Source organism: Somniosus microcephalus, chromosome 18 (genome assembly GCF_052327205.1).
Source record: "Somniosus microcephalus isolate GS21.2 chromosome 18, FLI_Smic_1.0, whole genome shotgun sequence".
Taxonomy (NCBI): domain Eukaryota; kingdom Metazoa; phylum Chordata; class Chondrichthyes; order Squaliformes; family Somniosidae; genus Somniosus; species Somniosus microcephalus.
Genome location: NC_141004.1, coordinates 3,148,086 through 3,169,302, shown reverse-complemented (window position 1 = coordinate 3,169,302; position 21,217 = coordinate 3,148,086). Strand labels below are relative to the sequence as shown.

General features: G+C 45.4%; 1 protein-coding gene across 5 annotated transcripts in view; it reads right to left on the bottom strand.

Moving 5' to 3' along the window:
* Nucleotides 1-21,217, bottom strand: part of LOC147104979 (uncharacterized) — a 61,044-nt gene that overhangs the window by 34,517 nt on the left and 5,310 nt on the right. Inside the window, exons 1-4 of one of the 5 annotated variants that reach the window (XM_086010968.1) lie at nt 20,103-20,566; nt 18,071-18,095; nt 8,778-8,894; nt 5,237-5,359 (exon numbers count right to left, since the gene is read on the bottom strand). In XM_086010968.1, the coding sequence (XP_085867094.1) occupies nt 5,237-5,359; nt 8,778-8,894; nt 18,071-18,073 (243 nt within the window). In that variant the 5' untranslated portion in view covers nt 18,074-18,095; nt 20,103-20,566. Of the gene's footprint in view, nt 1-5,236; nt 5,360-8,777; nt 8,895-18,070; nt 18,096-20,102; nt 20,567-21,217 lie in introns of those variants that run through there. The other 4 variants (XM_086010967.1, XM_086010964.1, XM_086010966.1 and 1 more) reach the window with 4 other exon arrangements.

Genomic DNA, 21,217 nt, shown 5'->3' with positions numbered 1-21,217 from the left:
CAGTGGGCAGCACTCTTGCGTCTGAGTCAGAAGGTTGAGGGTTCAAGTCCCACTCCAGAGACTCGAGCACAAAAATTTCAGCTGACACTCCAGTGCAGTGCTGAGGGAATGCTGCACTGTCGGAGGTGCCGTCTTTCAGATGAGATGTTAAACTGAGGCCCTTCTCAGGTGGATGTAAAAGATCCCGTGGCACTATTTTGAAGAAGAGCAGGGGGGGTTATCCCTGGTATCCTGGAGCCAATATTTATCCCTCAACCAACATCACTAAAAACAGGTGATCTGGTCATTATCACGTTGCTGTTTGTGGGAGCTTGCTGTGCGCAAATTGTTTCCTCCATTACAACAGTGACTACACTTCAAAAAGTACTTCATTGGCTGTAAAGCACTTTGGGACGTCCGTTGGTCGTGAAAGGCGCTATAGAAATGCAAGTCTTTCTTTTCTACAACAGATGATTGTAAAAACCAAACTGGCTCACTAAAGTTCTTCAGGGAAATGAAACTGTGTGTCCCTATCCAGTCTGGCCTTTGTGTGACTCCATTATACCAGTTACCCACACTATGGGCGCGATCTTGCTAGCCCTGGGGAGGCGGGTATGGAGGCGGGACTGCCAGAAAATGGCAGAATCTGGGGGCGGGTACCCAACCTACCCCCAACCCGCCTCCATGCCATCTTGCCAGGAGGCGGGAAGGAGATTAGTGCCACTTATCTGCCTGTTAACAGGTAGTTTAACAGGCAGATAAGAGGATTATCCCCATTATACCCGCACAAGTGCGGGCTTCCCAAAGGCTGCAAACCCCACCAGGGTCACCGTGGCGAGCAGTGGGTCTGCGGGGGTCGGAGGGATGCAAAAGTGCGCTGTGAAGATAAGTGATGGGTGCAAGTGTGGAGAGGTATGTGAGGTAACTGGAAAGTGATAGAAAAAGTTTACTTACCTTTCTTTCTTCCTGCAGGCTTCAATTGGTGGGTATGTGGAGAGTCTCGCACCTCTGTGGCAGAGATGACAGATGGCCGCTGCATTCTCCAATGCAACAGCCATCTAATTTCTGCAAAAGAAAGAGGTTTGATGAGGTCTTGAATTCAAGAACTCATCAAACTACAGAGAATGTCAGCGTTTGACAGCTTCACAGAGCTGTCAAACGATGACAATTCATCTGTCCAAAATTTTGGACAGATGAAACGTCATACATTGACGTTCTCTGTAACCGGCTTTCCCTTAATTGGCCTGCTAGGCCCGCTGGTCAATCAAGGTCAATCAAGGGAAAATAGCGTGGGTTGGCCAGAAGTTGATGGAGGCGGGACTGAAACCCGACAAGTGGGAGCCCCGCCTCCAAAAGCTCCCCATTGGCAAAAATCCAGCCCTATGAGGTTGAGTCTTAATGCTGCCTTGCTGTCTCCTATATCCCAAGAATAAACAGAAACAGGAATAGGCCCTTGAGCCTGTCCTGCCATTCAACATAGGCTGTATCTTAACTCCCTCTTGGTTCCACATCCCTTAATACTCTTTCCCAACAAAAATCTATCAATTTTAGTCTTAAAATTTTCAGTTGATCTCCAGCTTTTTGGGGGGAGAGAGTTCCAGATTTCCATCAACCCTTTGTGTGAAGAAGTGTTCCCCGACATCACCCTTGAATGGCCTGGCTCTAATAAAACACAAGGTGACGACAGGATTGATCTCATCTCTACCTGTCAGATTGTTATTATTAGCTAGCTGTATACCTGTCTAATTATCACTTGACACAACTTGCGTACATCATCTCAACGTCTTAATGTTGTTGCAATGTCAGCTCCTCTCATGATGCATGCAGCAGGCCTGTGGCCTCACCAGGGTCACCCACCCATGCTCGTGTGTTTTCTCGACCAACTGAAGAGTGACCAATACATTTGACACTAGTTTATTTTGTCTTCCCTGTATAAATACTCTGTGGTATCAAAAGAATATGACATGGGGAATAATCACATAGTAAGTGACTATTTTAGGAATAGTATCTTCATAACCCACTCGTCACCAGCTTTTTGGGGCATCCTAGGAGAGACGTCATTCTTCACCCAGAGAGTGGTGAACCTGTGGAATTCTCTACCACAGAAGGCAGTTGAGGCCAATTCATTAAATATATTCAAGAAGGAGTTAGATATATTTCTTAAGGCTAAAGGGATCAAGGGATATGGGGAGAAGGCAGGGACAGGGTACTGAATTTGGATGATCAGCCATGATCTCATTGAATGGCGGAGCAGGCTCGAGGGGCCAAATGGCCTACTCCTGCTCCTATCTTCTATGTTTCTATGTTTTTTCTATTCCTAGGAGCACGTTTCCACTTTTTGTCCCCAGTAGCAAGCATTCCCAAACTTGATTGGGCCACAGGCTCAGGTGCAGAGTAGAGGTCTCTCTACTTTGCTTCCACCATCGATTGCCTTAACCTTTCAATGACCCAAAGAAAGAAAAAGAACTCGCATTTCTATAGCGTCTTTCCCGACCTCAGGACTCCCTAAAGCGCTTCACAGCCAATGAAGTACTTTTTGAAGTGTAGTCACTGTTGTAATTCGCGCACAGCAAGGTCCCACAAACAGCTAGGCCATTCAAGGGTGATGTCAGGAAACACTTCTTCACACAAAGGGGGATGGAAATCTGGAACTCTTCCCCCCCCCCCCCCCCCCCCCCCCAAAAAGCTGGCGGTCAACTGAAACTTTTAAGACTGAAATTGATAGGATAAATAATTGAGGGATAAATATTGGGCCAGGACAAGAGGGAGAGCAACAACCCTGCTCTTCTTTGAATTAGTGCCGTGGGATCTTTTATGTCCACCTGAGCGGACAGACGGGACCTCGGTTTAACGTCTCATCTGAAAGACGGCACAACTTCTTCAATGTGGCATTTCTGCTTCTCGCACAAACCATCCTGTGGCCTGAGGGACGTTTCTGCCAAGTTGGGGGATAGCTCTGTGCTATGGACTCGGCTTCACCTAAAAATCTGTGCAGACACTGCGCCAAACTTGACCTCAGCGTGTTAACGCCAGTACGGAGAGCAGACGTTGATCTCATCAAAGAAAGAAAGACTTGCATTTCTATAGCGCCTTTCACGACCACCAAACGTCCCAAAGCGCTTTACATAGAAACATAGAAGATAGGAGCAGGAGTAGGCCATTCGGCCTCTCGAGCCTGCTCCGCTATTCAATGCGATCATCGCTGATCATCCAAACTCAGTACCCGGTCCCTGCCTTCTCCCCATACCCCTTGATCCCTTTAGCCTTAAGAAATATATCCAACTCCTTCTTGAATATATTTAATGAATTGGCCTCTACTGCCTTCTGTGGTAGAGAATTCCACAGGTTCACCACTCTCTGGGTGAAGAAATTCCTCCTCATTTCTGTCCTAAATGGCTTACCCCTTATCCTTAGACTGTAACCCCTGGTTCTGGACTCCCCCGCCATCGGGAACATCCTTCCTGCATCTAGTCTGTCCAGTCCTGTCAGAATTTTATAAGTTTTATAAGTTTACAGCCAATGAAGTACTTTTTGAACTGTAGTCACTGTTGTAATGTGAGGAACGCGGCAGCCAATTTGCGCACAGCAAGCTCCCACAAACAGCAATGTGATAATGGCCAGATAATCAGTTTTTGTTATGTTGGTTGAGGGATAAATATTGGCCCAGGACACCAAGGAGAACTCCCCTGTTCTTCTTCGAAATAGTGCCGTGGGATCTTTTACATCTACCTGAGAGAGAGAGGGTAGATGGGGCCTCGGTTTAACGTCTCATCCGAAAGGCAGTCTGGATTGGCTTCAAACGAAGGCTTGAGAGATGAAAGGTTAGGGTGTCTACCTCACTGCACCATCCAGGCCCCCATCTTTATCACTCATGAACTCACAGAGCTATACAAAGAAAACCAACTCAACGGGTCCATTAAATCCGATCTTCTCCACATGAGCCACCTAGTCTAATCCCGCTCTTCCTTGCTTGCTTCCCAAACCCTTTATCATAGTGTCCCACTTGTCTATTATCAGGTTACGGTATCTATACGTTTGCAGTTCCAACGAGCTTCACTCTACCTTACCCCTGGAAGAGATGGTCTTTTGGGCCTCACAAGCGCCTTAGATCTCACGTGACTCTTAGCTTCGTGCCCCAGGAGATGTTGCCTCTTTCTCTGCCTTGTCCGGCACTGGGCTGTTGCAGCCCGATCACATCAACTGTGTAGACTATAGCCAATTGTGGCATCACTTCCTCTTCCCCCTGTCCCTCCCCGCCCCCACCCCCATCTCCAACTTTGCCAGAAAAAAGAGTCAGCCCCATAAGGCTAAAGGGATCAAGGGATATGGGGAGAAGGCAGGGACAGGGTACTGAGTTTGGATGATCAGCCATGATCTCATTGAATGGCGGAGCAGGCTCGAGGGCCGAATGGCCTACTCCTGCTTCCTGCTTCTATCTTCTATGTTTCTATAAACAGTAACGGGCCATCAGATTATCCAGGATGTTTTAATTGAGGGGTGCCATGCGTGTTTCCAATTGCACCGGCATCTATTTATGTTTTACACTTGGCTTTTTCTTAGACCTTAATCACACGAGTAATTATACAGTGAGTTGCCGCTCCCAAGCCAGTTGAGCTTAGATTCACATTGCTTGTCTGTGGGAGCTTGCTGTGCGCAAAATTGGTTGCCGCGTTTCCTACATTACAACTCTTCAAAAATACTTCATTGGCTGTAAAGCGCTTTGGGACATCCTGAGGTCTTGAAAGGCGCTACAGAAATGCAAGTCTTTCTTTCCTTCCATCAAAAGTTGGAACATGAATGCTTGTGGTCAGCAGTACAGGGCTCAGCTCTGGTCAATATTTATCCCTCTACCAACATCACTAAAACAGATTAAAAAGAAAAAGACTTGTGTGTATATATAGAGCCTTTCACGACCACCGGATGTCTCAAAACTCTTTACAGCCAATGAAGTACTTTTTGAAGTGTAGTCACTGTTGTAATGTAGGAAACGCGGCAGCCAATTTGCGCACAGCAAGCTCCCACAAACAGCAATGTGATAATGACCAGATAATCTGTTTTTGTTATAAAAACAGAAAATGCTGGAGATACTCAGCAGGTCAGGCAGCATCTGTGGAGAGAGAAACAGAGTTAACGTTTCAGGTCGATGACCCTTCGTCAGACCCGGGTCGTTTGGCTCGGTTGCACTTTCCCTTCACCAACTAAGCCATGCGCTAACAGTGAGGATTGGCATACAGTTGCAGTGCGTATCCCTCGTTACCTCAGGATGGAGGTGCTCCTTGACTTCGTCGATAGGAACGTTGAATATTTGTTGCCTCCTCCGCTCATTCAGGGGCTTGTAATCATCCAGGTACGTTGTAGGATACTGTTCCTTGTAGTCGTCCTAATCGGAAATCCAGGAACAACACATATATCATTAGAATCATGGGAATTCTCTGCAAGCTTCATTTGAGAATGGCCTCACCTAGCTGTGTGTCTTGTGAAAAGGGACTCGATGGTTCAGTGGGTCAATAGTCCTTAGAGCGGAGAAGGCTAAGGGGAGATTTGATAGAGGTGTTCACAATCACAACGGGTAAAAAAATGTTTCCTCATCTCGTCTCTGTTTTTTTTGCCAATCACGTTAAATCTGTGCCCTCTGGTCACCAACCCTTCTGTCACTGGAAACAGTTCCTCTTTATTTACTCTATCATAGAAACATAGAAGATAGGAGCAGGAGTAGGCCATTCGGCCCCTCGAGCCTGCTCCGCCAGTCAATGAGATCATGGCTGATCGTCCAAATTCAGTACCCTGTCCCTGCCTTCTCCCCATATCCCTTGATCCCTTTAGCCTTAAGAAATATATCTAACTCCTTCTTGAATATATTTAATGAATTGGCCTCTACTGCCTTCTGTGGTAGAGAATTCCACAGGTTCACCACTCTCTGGGTGAAGAAATTCCTCCTCAGCTCTGTCCTAAATGGATTACCCCTTATCTTTACACTGTGGCACCTGGTTCTGGACTCCCCCGCCATCGGGAACATCCTTCCTGCATCTAGTCTGTCTAGTCCTGTTAGAAATTTATAAGTTTCAATGAGATCCCCTCTCATTCTTCTAAACTCCAGCGAATATAAGCCCAATCGACCCAATCTCTCCTCATATGTCATTTCTGCCATCCCAGGTATCAGTCTGGTGAATCTTCGCTGCACTCCCTCCATGGCAAGAACATCCTTCCTCAGATAAGGCGACCAAAACTGCACACAATGCTCAAGATGTGGTCTCACCAAGGTCCTGTACAACTGCAGCAAGACATCCTTGCTCCTGTACTCGAATCCTCTCGCTATGAAGGCCAACATACCATTTGCCTTCTTAACCGCCTGCTGCACTTGCATGCTTACCTTCAGCGACTGGTGGTTGCACAAGGACACCCAGGTCTCATTGCACTTCCCCTTCTCCCAATCTAATGCCGTTCAGATAATAATCTGCCTTCCTGTTTTTGCCACCGAAGTGGATAACCTCGCATTTATCCACATTATACTGCATTTGCCATGCATCTGCCCAATCACCCAACCTGTCCAAATCATACTGGAGCTTTTCGGCATCCTCCTCACAGCACACACGCCCACCCAGCTTTGTGTCGTCTGCAAACTTGGAGATATTACATCTAGTTCCCTTGTCTAGATCATTAATATATATTGTGAATAGCTGGGGTCCTAGGACCGATCCATGCGGTACCCCACTAGTCACTGCCTGCCACTCGGAAAAAGACCTGGTCATTGTCAAACTGATTTGAGAAACAGTAAACGAACAAGGTTGTTCTACTTGGAGCAGAGAAGGCTAAGAGGAGATTTGATAGAGGTGTTTAAAATTATGAAGGGTTTATATAGAGTAAATAAAGAGAAACTGTTTCCAATGGCTGAAGGGTCGATAAGCAGAGGGCACAGGTTTAAGGTGATTGGCAAAAGAACCGGAGGCGATATGAGGAAAAACGTTATTATGCAGCGAATGATTAGGATTTGGAATGCGCTGCCTGAGAGGGCAGTGGAAACAGATTCAATTGTAGCCTTCAAAAGGGAGTTGGATAAATACTTGAAGGAAAAAAAATTGTAGGGATATGGGGAAAGAGCGGGGGAGTGGACTAACTGGATTGCTCTTCGAAAGAGCCGGCGCAGACTCGATGGGCCGAATGGCCTCCTTCTCAATGGGTAGCACTCTTGCCTCTGAATTAGAAGGTCATGGGTTCGAGTCCCACTCCAGGGGCTAGAGCCCAGGCTGACACTCCAGTGAGGGAGTGCTGCACTGTCGGAGGTGCCGACTTTCGGATGAAACCGAGGCCACGTCTGCTCTCTCAGGTGGATGTAAAAGATCCCATGGCACTATTTTTACAGAGAGCAGGGGGAGTTCCTCACACCTGTGTCCTGACTCCCTGTGCCACCTGCTGCCAAGACTGTAACATGTGAACAAGCTGTATGTCACCCCAGCAGTGCTATTGGTCATGGAGTGGGGGAAGGGGAGAGGGGTGCAAAGCTGATCCAGGGTCATTCTTCCACCTATATCCTGGGGAGGGGGTTGCTGCTGCTCTCTCCCGGGAGAGGGGCAGTGGGGTGGTGCTGCCATATCCCTTCCAATAATGGTTGCAGGACCATGCTCGGTGACCTAGGACTGTCTATGTGATATAGGGCTGCCCGGTGGAGCAGGGTACAGACTACATAACAACAACAACAACAACTTACATAGAAACATAGAAGATAGGAGCAGGAGCAGGAGTAGGCCATTCGGCCCCTCGAGCCTGCTCCGCCATTTAATGAGATCATGGCTGATCATCCAAATTCAGTACCCGGTCCCTGCTTTCTCCCCATATCCCTTGATTCCCTTAGCCTTCAGAAATATATCCAACTCCTTCTTGAATTTAATGAATTGGCCTCAACTGTCTTCTGTGGTAGAGAATTCCACAGGCTCACCACTCTCTGGGTGAAGAAATTCCTCCTCATCTCAGTCCTAAATGGCTTACCCCTTATCCTTAGCCTGTGACCCCTGGTTCTGGACTCCCCGACCATCGGGAACATCCTCCCTGCATCTCGTCTGTCCAGTCCTTTTAGAATTTTATAAGCTTCAATGAGATCCTCTCTCATTCTTCTAATAAGCCCAATCGACCCAATCTCTCCTCATACGTCATTCCTGCCATCCCAGGTATCAGTCTGGTGAATCTTCACTGCACTCCCTCCATGGCAAGAACATCCTTCCTCAGATAAGGCGACCAAAACTGCACACAATACTCAAGGTGTGGTCTCACCAAGGCCCTGTACACCTGCAGCAAGACATCCTTGTTCCTGTACTCGAACCCTCTTGCTACGAAGGCCAACATACCATTTGCCTTCTTAACCGCCTGCTGCACCTGCATGCTTACCTTCAGCGACTGGTGCACAAGGACACCCAGGTCTCGTTGCACTTCCCCTTTTCCCAATCTATTGCTGTTCAGATAATAAACTTGTATTTATATAGCGCCTTTAACATAGTAAAACGCCCCAAGGCGCTGCACAGGAGTACTTTAAGACAAAAAATTTTTGACACCGATCCACATAAGGATAAATTAGGGCAGGTGACCAAAAGCTTGGTCGAAGAGGTAGGTTTTAAGGAGCGTCTTAAAGGAGGCGAGAGAGAGGTAGCGATGCGGAGAGGTTTAGGCAGGGAATTCCAGAGCTTAGGGCCCATTACATAGAATGTACAGCACAGAAAGAGGCCATTCGGCCCAACTAGTCTATGCCAGCGTTCATACTCCACACAAGACCCTGTCGTGGTCTCTGCTGCTGTTTACTTTCCATTTACCATTGGAAGCGTCAGGTTGTCAGTCTTGGGTTTGGCAGAATCGTCTTTGGCCAGCCTGGCGGCCGCTTTTGAGTATTTCTTAAAATCATGCTGGTACGTTGATTGTGGCAGCTGATTCTGTATGTTAAAAAATACAAACAACATTGATTAAATAAATAAATGGGAGCCAATTAAAATATCTAAAGTAAGGGAAGGAGAAAAGGCCAATTACCGGCCTTCAGATCATGTGTACGATTCAACCCGTTTAATAATCACCCCCCCCAGGAACATAGGTACAGGAGGAGGCCGTTCAGCCCCTCGAGCCTGTTCGTCGTCCTGTTCACGGCTGACCTGCCCCTCAACTCCATTAACCCGCCTTTGCTCCAAATCCCTTGATAACCCTGCTCCTCTTCGAAATAGTGCCGCAGCATCCACCTGAGAGGGCAGACGGGGCCTCGGTTTAATGTCTCATCTGAAAAACGGCACCTCCGACGGTGCAGCACTCCCTCAGCACTGCACTGGGAGCATCAGCCTAGATTTTGTACCTGGAGTGGGGCTTGTACCTATAACATTCTCACACGGGGGGGAGAGTGTGCTACCCACTGAGCCGCGGCTGACGCCAGACAGACCAGGAACTTTCCGGGTTTGATCCCAGGGCTGCGCTGAATTAGCTGTGCTGGATCGCAGTTGATGCACAGATTGTTGGAGTTTGTCTCAGTGCCATTGGGCTGGGAAGAGTTAAAAAAAAATGACAGCCAGGGGTTCCTTCCTATCCCGTCATCCCTGCCGGGAAATGTATGTGTGTATGGCCTTCTTATTTAAGGAAGGATATACTTGCATTGGAGGCAGTTCAGAGAAGGTTCACGAGGTTGATTCCTGAGATCAGGGGGTTGACTTATGAGGAAAGGTTGAACAGGTTGGGCCTATACTCATTGGAATTTAGAAGAATGAGAGGTAATCTTATTGAAATATATAATATACTGAGGGGGCTCGACAAGGTAGATGCAGAGAGGATGTTTCCCCTCATGGGGAACCCTAGAACTCGGGGGCACCATTTCAGAATAAAGGGTCGCCCTTTTAGAACTGAGATGAGGAGGAATTTCTTCTCTCAGAGGGTCGTAAATCTGTGGAATTCTCTGCCCCAGAGAGCCGTGGAGGCTGGGTCATTAAATACATTTAGTGTGGAGATAGACAGATTTTTGCAAGATATGGGAGTGAAGGGTTATGGGGAGCAGGCATGGAAGTGGCTTTGAGCCCAAGATCAGCCATGATCTTATTGAATGGCAGAGCAGGCTCGAGGGGCCAAGTGGCCTATTCCTGCTCCTATTTCTTATGTTCTTACCCCACAAAACCCAATCGATCTCAAGCTTCAAAGCACCAATTGACCCATTCAGCATGAAGGGTTAATTACAGTCCTAGCCCTTTTGTGCCATCCCAGATCAGGCGTATTCCCCAGACGTTCACCCTCAATTTAAGTTAGAGATAGCCGAATTCCATAAGACGCTTAAATGGGTCTAAAGGTTCAGGCTATCTCTCCCTAAAGGAAAGGAACGACTAAAGACTAACCTTCTGGATATTATAAGGGTCCGGAATATCCCCCAGATTTCTGCAACTCCTTACAAAAGAGTGTACAGAATTTGTGGGTTCGCGAGTCTATATTGTAAAAATATATAGTTTTATTTAAGAGCTGACATTCAGTTAACATCTGTTGAATCAGTTGCAACATTAACAATTCAAAGTACAATTAGCTTACATTTCTTATTTCTCAGAGATCCTTATTCTCAAATCTTTACTTCTTTATATTTCTTATTTCTTACTTATTTCTAAATCCAGAACATTTCTTATTTCTTATTTCTAAATCCAGAAGCTCCACCAAAAATCAATCAATTTGATATACCCGAGACTCATAGTTAAAAACTTACAGAGATGCCTCTGGAAAGTTGAGAAATGCCCTGCCCGTTCAGCGAATCACGACTTTCTGTTAAAAAGGTCTTATTTTTATACCCTTTTGGTTTTGGTTTCTTCTTTGATGTTCTCTGCTGATGTCAGCTAATTGTCTTTATTGATCCCTCTGTTTGAATGGTTTTTATGTTACTATCAATTCAACTATTGCATGCATAATTATTTCTTTACTTTTAGGTGTTCCAAAAAGCATCATAAAAACAGTGACAGCTATGGTTTCTGTTTGATGCCTTTCTTATCGAAGATTCTTCATATTGCCTTTACTGCTTTTTAGCAAACATTTTGACTCTGTTCTGCTTCAAGTTTAATACAAACACAATGCAATTGCTTGGTGTCATCTATTGAAGTTATTTCTTCAAAGTCTTGTTGGTGTTATGTTCATTAATAACCGGTCGTTTTCATTATGAACAGCTAGCTTCTAGCTAGTCACTTTATTCATGCCATGTGGACTTCTGTACAGCATCCATCTTGACTACTGCCTTGTGGGTAACCTAGTGCATCGTGGGTAGCCCACTCTTATATACATACAGCTAAACATACAGCAACATACAGCTCCACCTAGTGTATCATTCTAGAATGACAGGTTACTGATCATTACATCCCCCCTTTCTTTGAGGTTAAACAAAATCAATATCAATCAATATCAAACGACATAAACATCTTCACAACAGTCAATACATTTTCAATATAGTTTTCTTTTTATTCAAAGATTAAGTCTATCAGGCTTTTTTACTTCACGTGTGGATCTTCTCAGCACGGGTAAGTCTGATGTGTTTTCATGAGAGCCTGTTTGTGTTAGATTGTTCTGGTGGTGATTGACAAGATTCAGTTGCGGCATTGTCATCGATTTGCTCTTGGATAGTTTCTTGTGTTTTTAGGAGGGAACGGCGGTTCCTCCTGAGAATCTGTCCTTCCTCAGTTCTAACAGTGTATGACCTTGGTCCTACTTCCTCAAGAACTGTAGCTTTCCTGTTCCATGCATCTGGATCCTCAATCCTGACAACATCATCCCTTGTCAATGGTTTCAGAGTTTTGGATGACTTGTCATAGTATGATTTCTGTTTCAGCTTTAACAGTTGAAGTCTCTGTCTCAGTTCCTTACTCTGCTTTTCTTTTGCACAGCAGGATAGCGTGGTGCACAACTTGCGACCCATTAGGAGTTCAGCAGGTGAAGAACCAGAGTCTAAAGGTGAGGCTCGGTAGCTCAGCAGGGCGAGATAAGGATCAGACTTGCTTTCTATTGCTTTCTTTAGTAGCTGTTTGAGAACTTGAACACCTTTTTCTGCCTTACCATTCGACTGAGCATACAGAGGACTGGATGTGATGTACTGAAAGTCATACTGTGCTGCAAACTTTTGCCACTCCTTACAGTTGAAGCACGGACCATTGTCGCTAACGGCAATCCTGGGAATTCCATGTCTGGCGAAGATGGATTTAGCATGCATTATGACACTGCTTGCTGTGGTGCTTGAGATCAGCGCCATCTCAGGATAGTTAGAATAGTAGTCAATCACCAATAGATATTCTTTACCATTCAAATGAAAAAGGTCCATACCAACCTTTTGCCATGGTGCTGTTGGTAAGTCAGCTACTATCATTGGTTCCTTTGTTTGTTTGTTTTGGTGTTTCTGACATGTCTCACATTTGCCTATCATGTTCTCAATGTCCTTATTTATGCCAGGCCAATAAACAGTGTCTCTTGCTCTCCTTTTGCATTTTTCAATTCCGAGGTGTCCCTCATGAATCCTTTTGAGCATGTCTTGACGTAGAGTCTGTGGAATGACTATTCTGTTCTGTTTTAGTAATAGTCCACTTGCGACACTCAACTCTGACCTTATGTGATAGTACTTTGGACAGGAACCTTTTGGCCAACCATGATGAATGTTCTCTACTACTGTTTGTAACACTGTATCTTTTACTGTTTCTTCAGCTTTGATTTTGTGTCTGACACTGGCAGCGCAGCAGTGACCATACTCACATGAACATCCACGTCTTCCTCAGTAGAGCTCACATGACTCATTGTGGGTGCTCGGGATAGTGCATCTGCTAACACTATGTGTTTGCCTGGTGTGCAGATCAGTTCAAAGCCATATCTTTGCAGCTTCATCATGAGTCGTTGAATCCTTGGAGACATCTCATTCAGGTTTTTTTTTTATGATGGCAGCCAGTGGGCAGTGGTCTGTCTCAACTGTGAAGGTGGGAAGTCCATATATGTAGCCATGGAACTTTTCTAGTCCAACTACCAAGCCTAGACATTCCTTTTCAATCTGGGCGTATCGACACTCAGAATCAGTCATAGACCTGGAGGCATAGGCAACAGGCTTCCAATCTTCACCCTCTGCTTGTAGCAAGACCGCGCCTAGGCCATCTTTTGATGCATCCGTTGACACTTTGATTCTCTTTGTTGGGTCAAAGAAGGTGAGTTACAGGTGTGGTTGTCAGCACTGTTTTGAGGTTCATCCACTCTTGTTCATGTCTTTCTGTCCATGCGAACTCATTTGTTTTACATAGCAGGTCTCGCAGACAGGCTGTCTTGGCTGACAAGTTAGGAATGAACTTTCCAATGAAGTTTATCATCCCCATGATGCGTAGCACTCCTTTTTTGTCAGTGGGTCGGGGCATGTTGAGTATGGCATTTACTTTTTCCATATCTGGCTCTATTCCTTTACCAGATAGATTATCTCCTAGGAAAGTGACTTCCTGGATGCCAAACTGACACTTGGCTTTGTTGAGCTTTAGTCCATTCCAGCATATGCTCTGTAGCACTTTAGTCAGTCTCTCATTGTGTTCTTTCAGTGTGGAGCCCCAGATGATGATGTCATCAACATAGACCCGAACTCCTTCCAGACCTTCAATTATGTGTTCCATCGCTCTATGAAAGATTTCAGATGCAGATATTATCCCGAAAGGCATTCTGAGGAAACAATACCTGCCAAATAGTGTGTTGAAGGTACAGTATTTGGTGCTCTCTTCATCCAGTTTTAGTTGCCAAAATCCTTGTGAGGCATCGAGCTTTGTGAAGTATCTGGCACCTGACATTTCACTGGTGATTTCTTCTCGCTTGGGAATCTGGTAGTGTTCACGTTTTATGTTTGCATTTAAGTCCTTTGGATCCATGCATATTCTTAGATCATTGTTCTTTTTCTTTACACATACCATGGAGTTAACCCAGTCTGTTGGCTCTTCGACTTTCCTGATGTCTCCTAGTGTGTTCATTCTGTCCAGTTCATTCTTGAGCCGGTCACGCAGGGGTGCTGGAACTCTCCGTGGAGCATGTACCACTGGCTGAGCATCCTGCTTTAGCTGGATCTTGTAAGTGAATGGTAGAACTCCAAATCCTTTGAACACATCCTGGAAATTATTCACTACAGAATCCACCGAGTCATCTGGTCTGCTTATGGCACAGTTTATACGGTAGACTCTCTTGACCAGTTCTAAGTCCTCACAAGCTTTGTCACCTAGTAGTGAATCAAGTCCTTCAGCCACAACAGAAAACATGATGATGCACTTTGTCTTTGACTGTCACTTTAAGTCTGCATACACCTAAGCTATCTATTTTCTGTCCATTATAGTTCTTCAGTAGTACTGACTTTTTCTGTATTTTGGGCTTTTCTTTCATGTTTTTAATGTCACTCATACTGATTAAGTTTATTTTTGCCCCAGTGTCTAGTTTCAATGTAACTAATGCTCCATTTACCTGCAGTGACATTATCCATTTGTCCTCTTTTACTGCATTAACTTTATGTTCAGCATTGTCCATTCCTGAGGGCTGCACATTTTCTGTATTCTTTTTGATATTGTCACATGACACCATTCCTACAGAAAATGTCTCACTTAAATCAGTGTCCTCAGTCACATTAACTCGTTGCCCTTTCTTAGTTTTTACTTTTGAAAAGCATTGTTTGGCAAAGTGATTCTTTCCATGATATTTTGTGCACATTTTCCCAAACGCAGGGCATTGTCGTGACTGGTGTTTGTAACCACAGTGTGTACATAGAAACATAGAAGATAGGAGCAGAAGTAGGCCATTCGGCCCTTCGAGCCTGCTCCGCCATTCAATGAGATCATGGCTGATCATCCAAATTCAGTACCCTGTCCCTGCCTTCTCCCCATATCCCTTGATCCCTTTAGCCTTAAGAAATATATCCAACTCTTTTTTGAATATATTTAATGAACTGGCCTCCACCGCCGTCTGTGGCAGAGAATTCCACAGGTTCACCACTCTCTGGGTGATGAAATTCCTCCTCATTTCAGTCCTAAATGGCTTACCCCTTATCCTTAGACTATGACCCCTGGTTCTGGACTCCCCGGCCATCATAAACATCCTTCCTGCATCTAGTCTGTCCAGGCCTGACAGAATTTTATAGGTTTCGATGAGATCCCCTCTCAATCTTCTAAACTCCAGTGAGTATAAGCCCAATCGACACAATCTCTCCTCATACATCATTCCTGCCATCCCAGGTATCAGCCTGGTGAATCTTCGCTGCACTCCTTCCATGGCAAGAACGTCCTTCCTCAGATATGGCGACCAAAACTGCACACAATACTCAAGGTGCGGTCTCACCAAGGCCCTGTACAACTGTAGCAAGACATCCTTGTTCCTGTACTCGAACCCTCTTGCTACGAAGGCCAACATACCATTTGCCTTCTTAACCGCCTGCTGCACCTGCATGCTTACCTTCAGCGACTGGTGCACAAGAACACCCAGGTGTCTTTGCACTTCCCCTTCTCCCAATCTATTGCCATTCAAATAATAATCTGCCTTCCTGTTTTTGCCACCAAAGTGGATAAAAATGCCTTCCTCCGATTGCTTTTCATTTCTGTTCTGCCCACGTTTCTTCCCTTTGTAGGACACAGCACCGACAGCAGCACTATCACTTACTACAATTGCATTATTCTTTGCGTGCTTTTGAGCTAGCTCACTGGCTTGGCATATTTTCACAACATTTTCCAATGTTAGTTCGGTTGCTCTCAACAGACGTTCCCTGACCTTTTTATCATGAATACCAAACACAATCTGGGCACGAATCATGGATGATTTCAGTTCAGAGAAATTACATGTCTGTGCTTTCAGTTTCAGATTGGTCACAAAGCTATCAACAGTCTCATTTTGCTGCTGTCTCCGTGAATGGAACATATACCTCTCATAGGTTTCGTTCTTTTTGGGAGAACAATATGTATCAAATTTCTTTAGCACATCGTCCAATTTTTTTCTGTCCTGCTCTGGATCAAATACAAACGTATTAAATACCTCTATCGCCTGCAGGCCTGCAACCGTGAGCAGTAACGCTATTTTCCTTGTGTCTGGCTTCATACCGAATCCGATGGCAGCAATGTAGAGTTCGAATTGTTGTTTGAAAGTCCGCCAATTGAAGTCGACATTCCCCGTGAGTTTCAAACCCTCCGGTGGCTTCAAATTCTCCATGTCGCGTTTCACAATATTCAGCAGATTTCACCACTTCTGGTACCATGTTATGTTCATTAATAACTAGTCGTTTTCATTATGAACAGCTAGCTTCTAGCTAGTCACTTTATTCATGCCATGTGGACTTCTGTACAGCATCCATCTTGACTACTGCCTTGTGGGTAACCTAGTGAATCGTGGGTAGCCCACTCTTATATACATACAGCTAAACATACAGCAACATACAGCTCCACCTAGTGTACCATTCTAGAATGACAGGTTACTGATCATTACAGTTGGTATGGTTTTTACTATATGTAAATCAAAACCACTTTAAATGTGTGTTTACTTGTTTTCTAGATATCTCAACTGGTTGCATATTTAATCGTGTTTCCTGCTTTCCAAGTTTAACATAAAACTATTTGACCAACAGATGTTTCTTTACTTGATGTCATGTTTTCAAAGGCACATGCCTCTTTTAATGTTTGTATTTCTGTTTTATCTTGTCAGCTTGTAACACCTAAATTGGGTCTTCCCATTGTGTTCGTTGCAAACCGTAGACCTTTCGGAAGCACCAATGGTTTGCTTCAATCTTTCATTGTTTTAGAATATTTAACTAATTCCCATTTCAAAGCTTGTTTACAGCTTTGTTATCAACTGATCTTGTCTCAGAAGCCTGTATTTCTGTTTACAGCCTGTCTGCTGAGACTTGTCTTTTAAACCCAGTATGTCTTTTATTAATAATACTAGAAATCTGTTCATAGTATCTGTATTTCTCTGAATCATGGCTATTCCTTCACAAGCTTACTTATACAATTGACCTAGCATCAACTGTTGTTTGCAGAAGAGAGTTCCAAACCTCTACCAGCCTCTGTGTGTAGAAGTGTTTCCTAACTTCACTCCTGAAAGGTCTGGCTCTAATTTTTAGATTATTCCCCCTAGTCCTAGAATCCCCAACCAGCGGAAATAGTTTATCTCTATCTACCCTATCAGTTCCCCTTAATATCTTGAAAAGTTCGATCAAATCACCTCTTAACCTAAATTCCACAGAATACAATCCTAATTTGTGCAATCTCTCCTCGTAATTTAACCCTTGGAGTCCAGATATGATTCCAGTGAATCTACGCTGCACTCCCTCCAAGGCCAATATATCCTTCCTAAGGTTCCCATAACGCACAGGAGTTTCCCACCGAACCTCAGGCCAAAGCGCCGCGGGAGGAACATCCAGGAAGTTCATACCTTCCGCCTGGGCTGACGTGTAAGGAATCACTCATAGAAACATAGAAGATAGGAGCAGGAGTAGGCCATTCGGCCCCTCGAGCCTGCTCCACCATTCAATGCGATCATGGCTGATCATCCAAATTCAGTACCCTGTCCCTGCCTTCTCCCCATATCCCTTGATCCCTTTAGCCTTAAGAAATATATCTAACTCCTTCTTGAATATATTTAATGAATTGGCCTCCACTGCCTTCTGTGGTAGAGAACTCCACAGGTTCACCACTCTCTGGGTGAAGAAATTCCTCCTCATCTCAGTCCTAAATGGCTTACCCCTTATCCTTAGACTGTGACCCCTGGTTCTGGACTCCCCAGCCATCGGGAACATCCTTCCAGCATCTAGTCTGTCTAGTCCTGTTAGAATTTTATAAGTTTCAATGAAATCCCCTCTCATTCTTCTAAACTCCAGCGAGTACAAGCCCAATCGACCCAATCTCTCCTCATACGTCATTCCTGCCATCCCAGGTATCAGCCTGGTGAATCTTCGCTGCACTCCCTCCATGGCAAGAACATCCTTCCTCAGATACGGGGTGGCCTTGGGGTGAGGTACCAGAGTGCTGCTAGTTCCAGCAGAACCGAATCCTACCACAATAACTCAGTCCCCCTCTTTTGGGAGAAAATCAGATCGAACAAGAAAGAAATCCTGAATAAGGATGTGTTTACTGGATCTTACCATTGTGCCGATTGGGGAGTTTCAACTAGTCAGAGAAGCCAATCGTAGAAGAAGAAAAAGAAGAAAAGAAAAACATAATTAAAATCGTCTCAGCTCAAAAGTGCGGAGGTGAAATGAAAACGCAAGATTAAAAAATTGTCTGGGATAAAATAGCCTTGGATAAAGTTGTCTTTTACCCATGGTTGGGATGTGAGCATCGCTGGCAATTATTACCCATCTCTAGTTGTCCAGGTTTGATATAACTGAATGGCTTGCTGGGGCAGTTAAGAGTCAACCACATTGGTGTGGGACTGGAGTGACGTATAAACCCAGACTGGAGTGACGTATAGACCCAGACTGGAGTGACGTATAGACCTAGACTGGAGTGATGTATAGACCCAGACTGGAGTGACGTATAGACCCAGACTGGAGTGACGTATAGACCCAGACTGGAGTGACGTATAGACCCAGACTGGAGTGACGTATAAACCCAGACTGGAGTGACGTATAGACCCAGACTGGAGTGACGTATAGACCTAGACTGGAGTGATGTATAGACCCAGACTGGAGTGACGTATAGACCCAGACTGGAGTGACATATAGACCCAGACTGGAGTGACGTATAGACCCAGACTGGAGTGACGTATAGACCCAGACTGGAGTGACGTATAGACCCAGACTGGAGTGATGTATAGACCCAGACTGGAGTGACATATAGACCCGGACTGGGGTGACGTATAGACCCGGACTGGAGTGACTTATAGACCCAGACTGGAGTGACGTATAGACCCAGACTGGAGTGATGTATAGACCCAGACTGGGGTGACGTATAGGCACAGACTGGAGTGACATATAGACCCAGACTGGAGTAACATATAGACCCAGACTGGAGTGATGTATAGACCCAGGCTGGAGTGACGTATAGACCCAGACTGGAGTGACATATAGACCCAGACTGGAGTGACATATAGACCCAAACTGGAGTAACGTATAGACCCAGGCTGGAGTGACGTATAGACCCAGACTGGAGTGATGTATAGACCCAGACTGGAGTGATGTATAGACCCGGACTGGAGTGATGTATAGACCCAGACTGGAGTGACGTATAGACCCAGACTGGAGTGACATATAGACCCAGACTGGAGTGACTTATAGACCCAGACTGGAGAGACGTATAGACCCAGACTGGAGTGACGTATAGACCCAGACTGGAGTGACGTATAGACCCGGACTGGAGTGATGTATAGACCCAGGCTGGAGTGACGTATAGACCCAGACTGGAGTGACGTATAGACCCAGACTGGAGTGACTTATAGACCCAGACTGGAGTGACGTATAGACCCAGACTGGAGTGACGTATAGACCCGGACTGGGTAAGGACAGCATGTTTCGGTCCCTTTAGGATATTAGTGAACCAGTTGGATTTTTATGACATTCTGACAGTATCTCGGTCACTTTTAGTTATCTACATTGGTGTGGTGGGATTTAAAGCTCACATTCTACTGGATTACTCGTCCAGTAACATAACCACTACACCACCGTGCCCCTAATTCAAGCACCTTGATTGATGCAGGCACTCATGAAACCGGCTACGTGTGGATGTTACGATGAGGGACTCGGGCATTTAATGGACCAGCAGCAGTTGACCAGACCCAGCAAGATGCTGGTTGTCCTGGTTACTGACCATAACCAAGCCGGTTGGTTAAGTTTCACCTGAATATTTCTCACCTAGAAGGGAAAAGGCAGCAGGTGCTTAGGAACACCATCACCTCCGAGTCACACACCACCCCGAGTTGGAAATATATCGGCCGATCCTTCATCGTCGCTGGGTCAAAATCCTGGAACTCCCTCCCTAACCGCACTGTGGGAGCACCTTCACCACACGGACTGCAGCGGTTCAAGAAGGCGGCTCACCACCACCTTCTCAAGGGGCAACTAGGGATGGGCAATAAATGCCGGCCTTGCCAGCGACGCCCACATCCCGTGAATGAATTTTTTTTTAAACCATCACTTTATGGGACACAAAGGAGTTTCTTTAGAGTTCATAAATTACCTCCTTTTAAATTGTTCCAGTAACTCCGGGATTCTCACTGCTTCTTAACAATTTGCATATCCTTTCTTCTGAGAAAGTATGGTTAAATATTATCATGGGGAGATGTGTTTGTGTGTGTATGTATGTGTGTGTGGAGATGAACTATGCTGTTATATTTTATTTTACCTGAAGAAATATATTTCATTCATTATGATGTCACGCCAGCTCCTGTGACATCGTTGCCTCTTCCCCACAGCAATTTGTTTCACCCAATGTTCTCCCCTCTCTTGGGGGGTTCCTGTCTCTCTCTGGGGTAGGGTTCCAGCTGCCCTCTGCTATCTTGCCCAAGTGGGCACTCATTATGCATGAAGGTGGCTCATTGGGTAGCACGCTCACTCTTGAGTCAGAAAGTCGTGGGTTCAAGTCCCACTCCAGAGACTTAAGCGTGTACTCCAGGCTGACAATCCAGTGCTAGCACATTGGATCCAAAATTGGCTTAGTGGCAGGAGGCAGAGGGTGATGGTGGAAGGTTGTTTTTGTGACTGGAAGCCTGTGTCCAGTGGTGTACCGCAGGGATCGGTGCTGGGTCCTTTGCTGTTTGTAATGTACATTAATGATTTAGATATGAATGTAGGAGGTATGATCAGTAAGTTCGCAGATGACACGAAAATTGGTGGAGTGGTAAATAGCGAGGAGGGAAGCCTCAGGCTACAGGACGATATAGGCGGGTTGGTCAGATGGGCAGAACAGTGGCAAATGGAATTTAACCCTGAAAAGTGTGAGGTGATGCATTTTGGGAGGACTAACAAGGCAAGGGAATACACAATGAATGGTAGGACCCTAGGAAGGACAGAGGACCAGAGGGACCTTGGTGTGCATGTACAAAGATCCATGAAGGCAGCAGGACAGGTAGATAAGGTGGTTAAAAAGGCGTATGGGATACTTGCCTTCATTAGTCGAGGCATAGAATATAAGATCAGGGAGGTTATGATGGAGCTGTACAAAACGCTAGTTAGGCCACAGCTGGAATACTGTGTGCAGTTCTGGTCGCCTCACTATAGGAAGGATGTGATTGCATTGGAGAGGGTGCAGAGGAGATTCACCAAGATGTTACCTGGGCTGGAGCACTTCAGCTA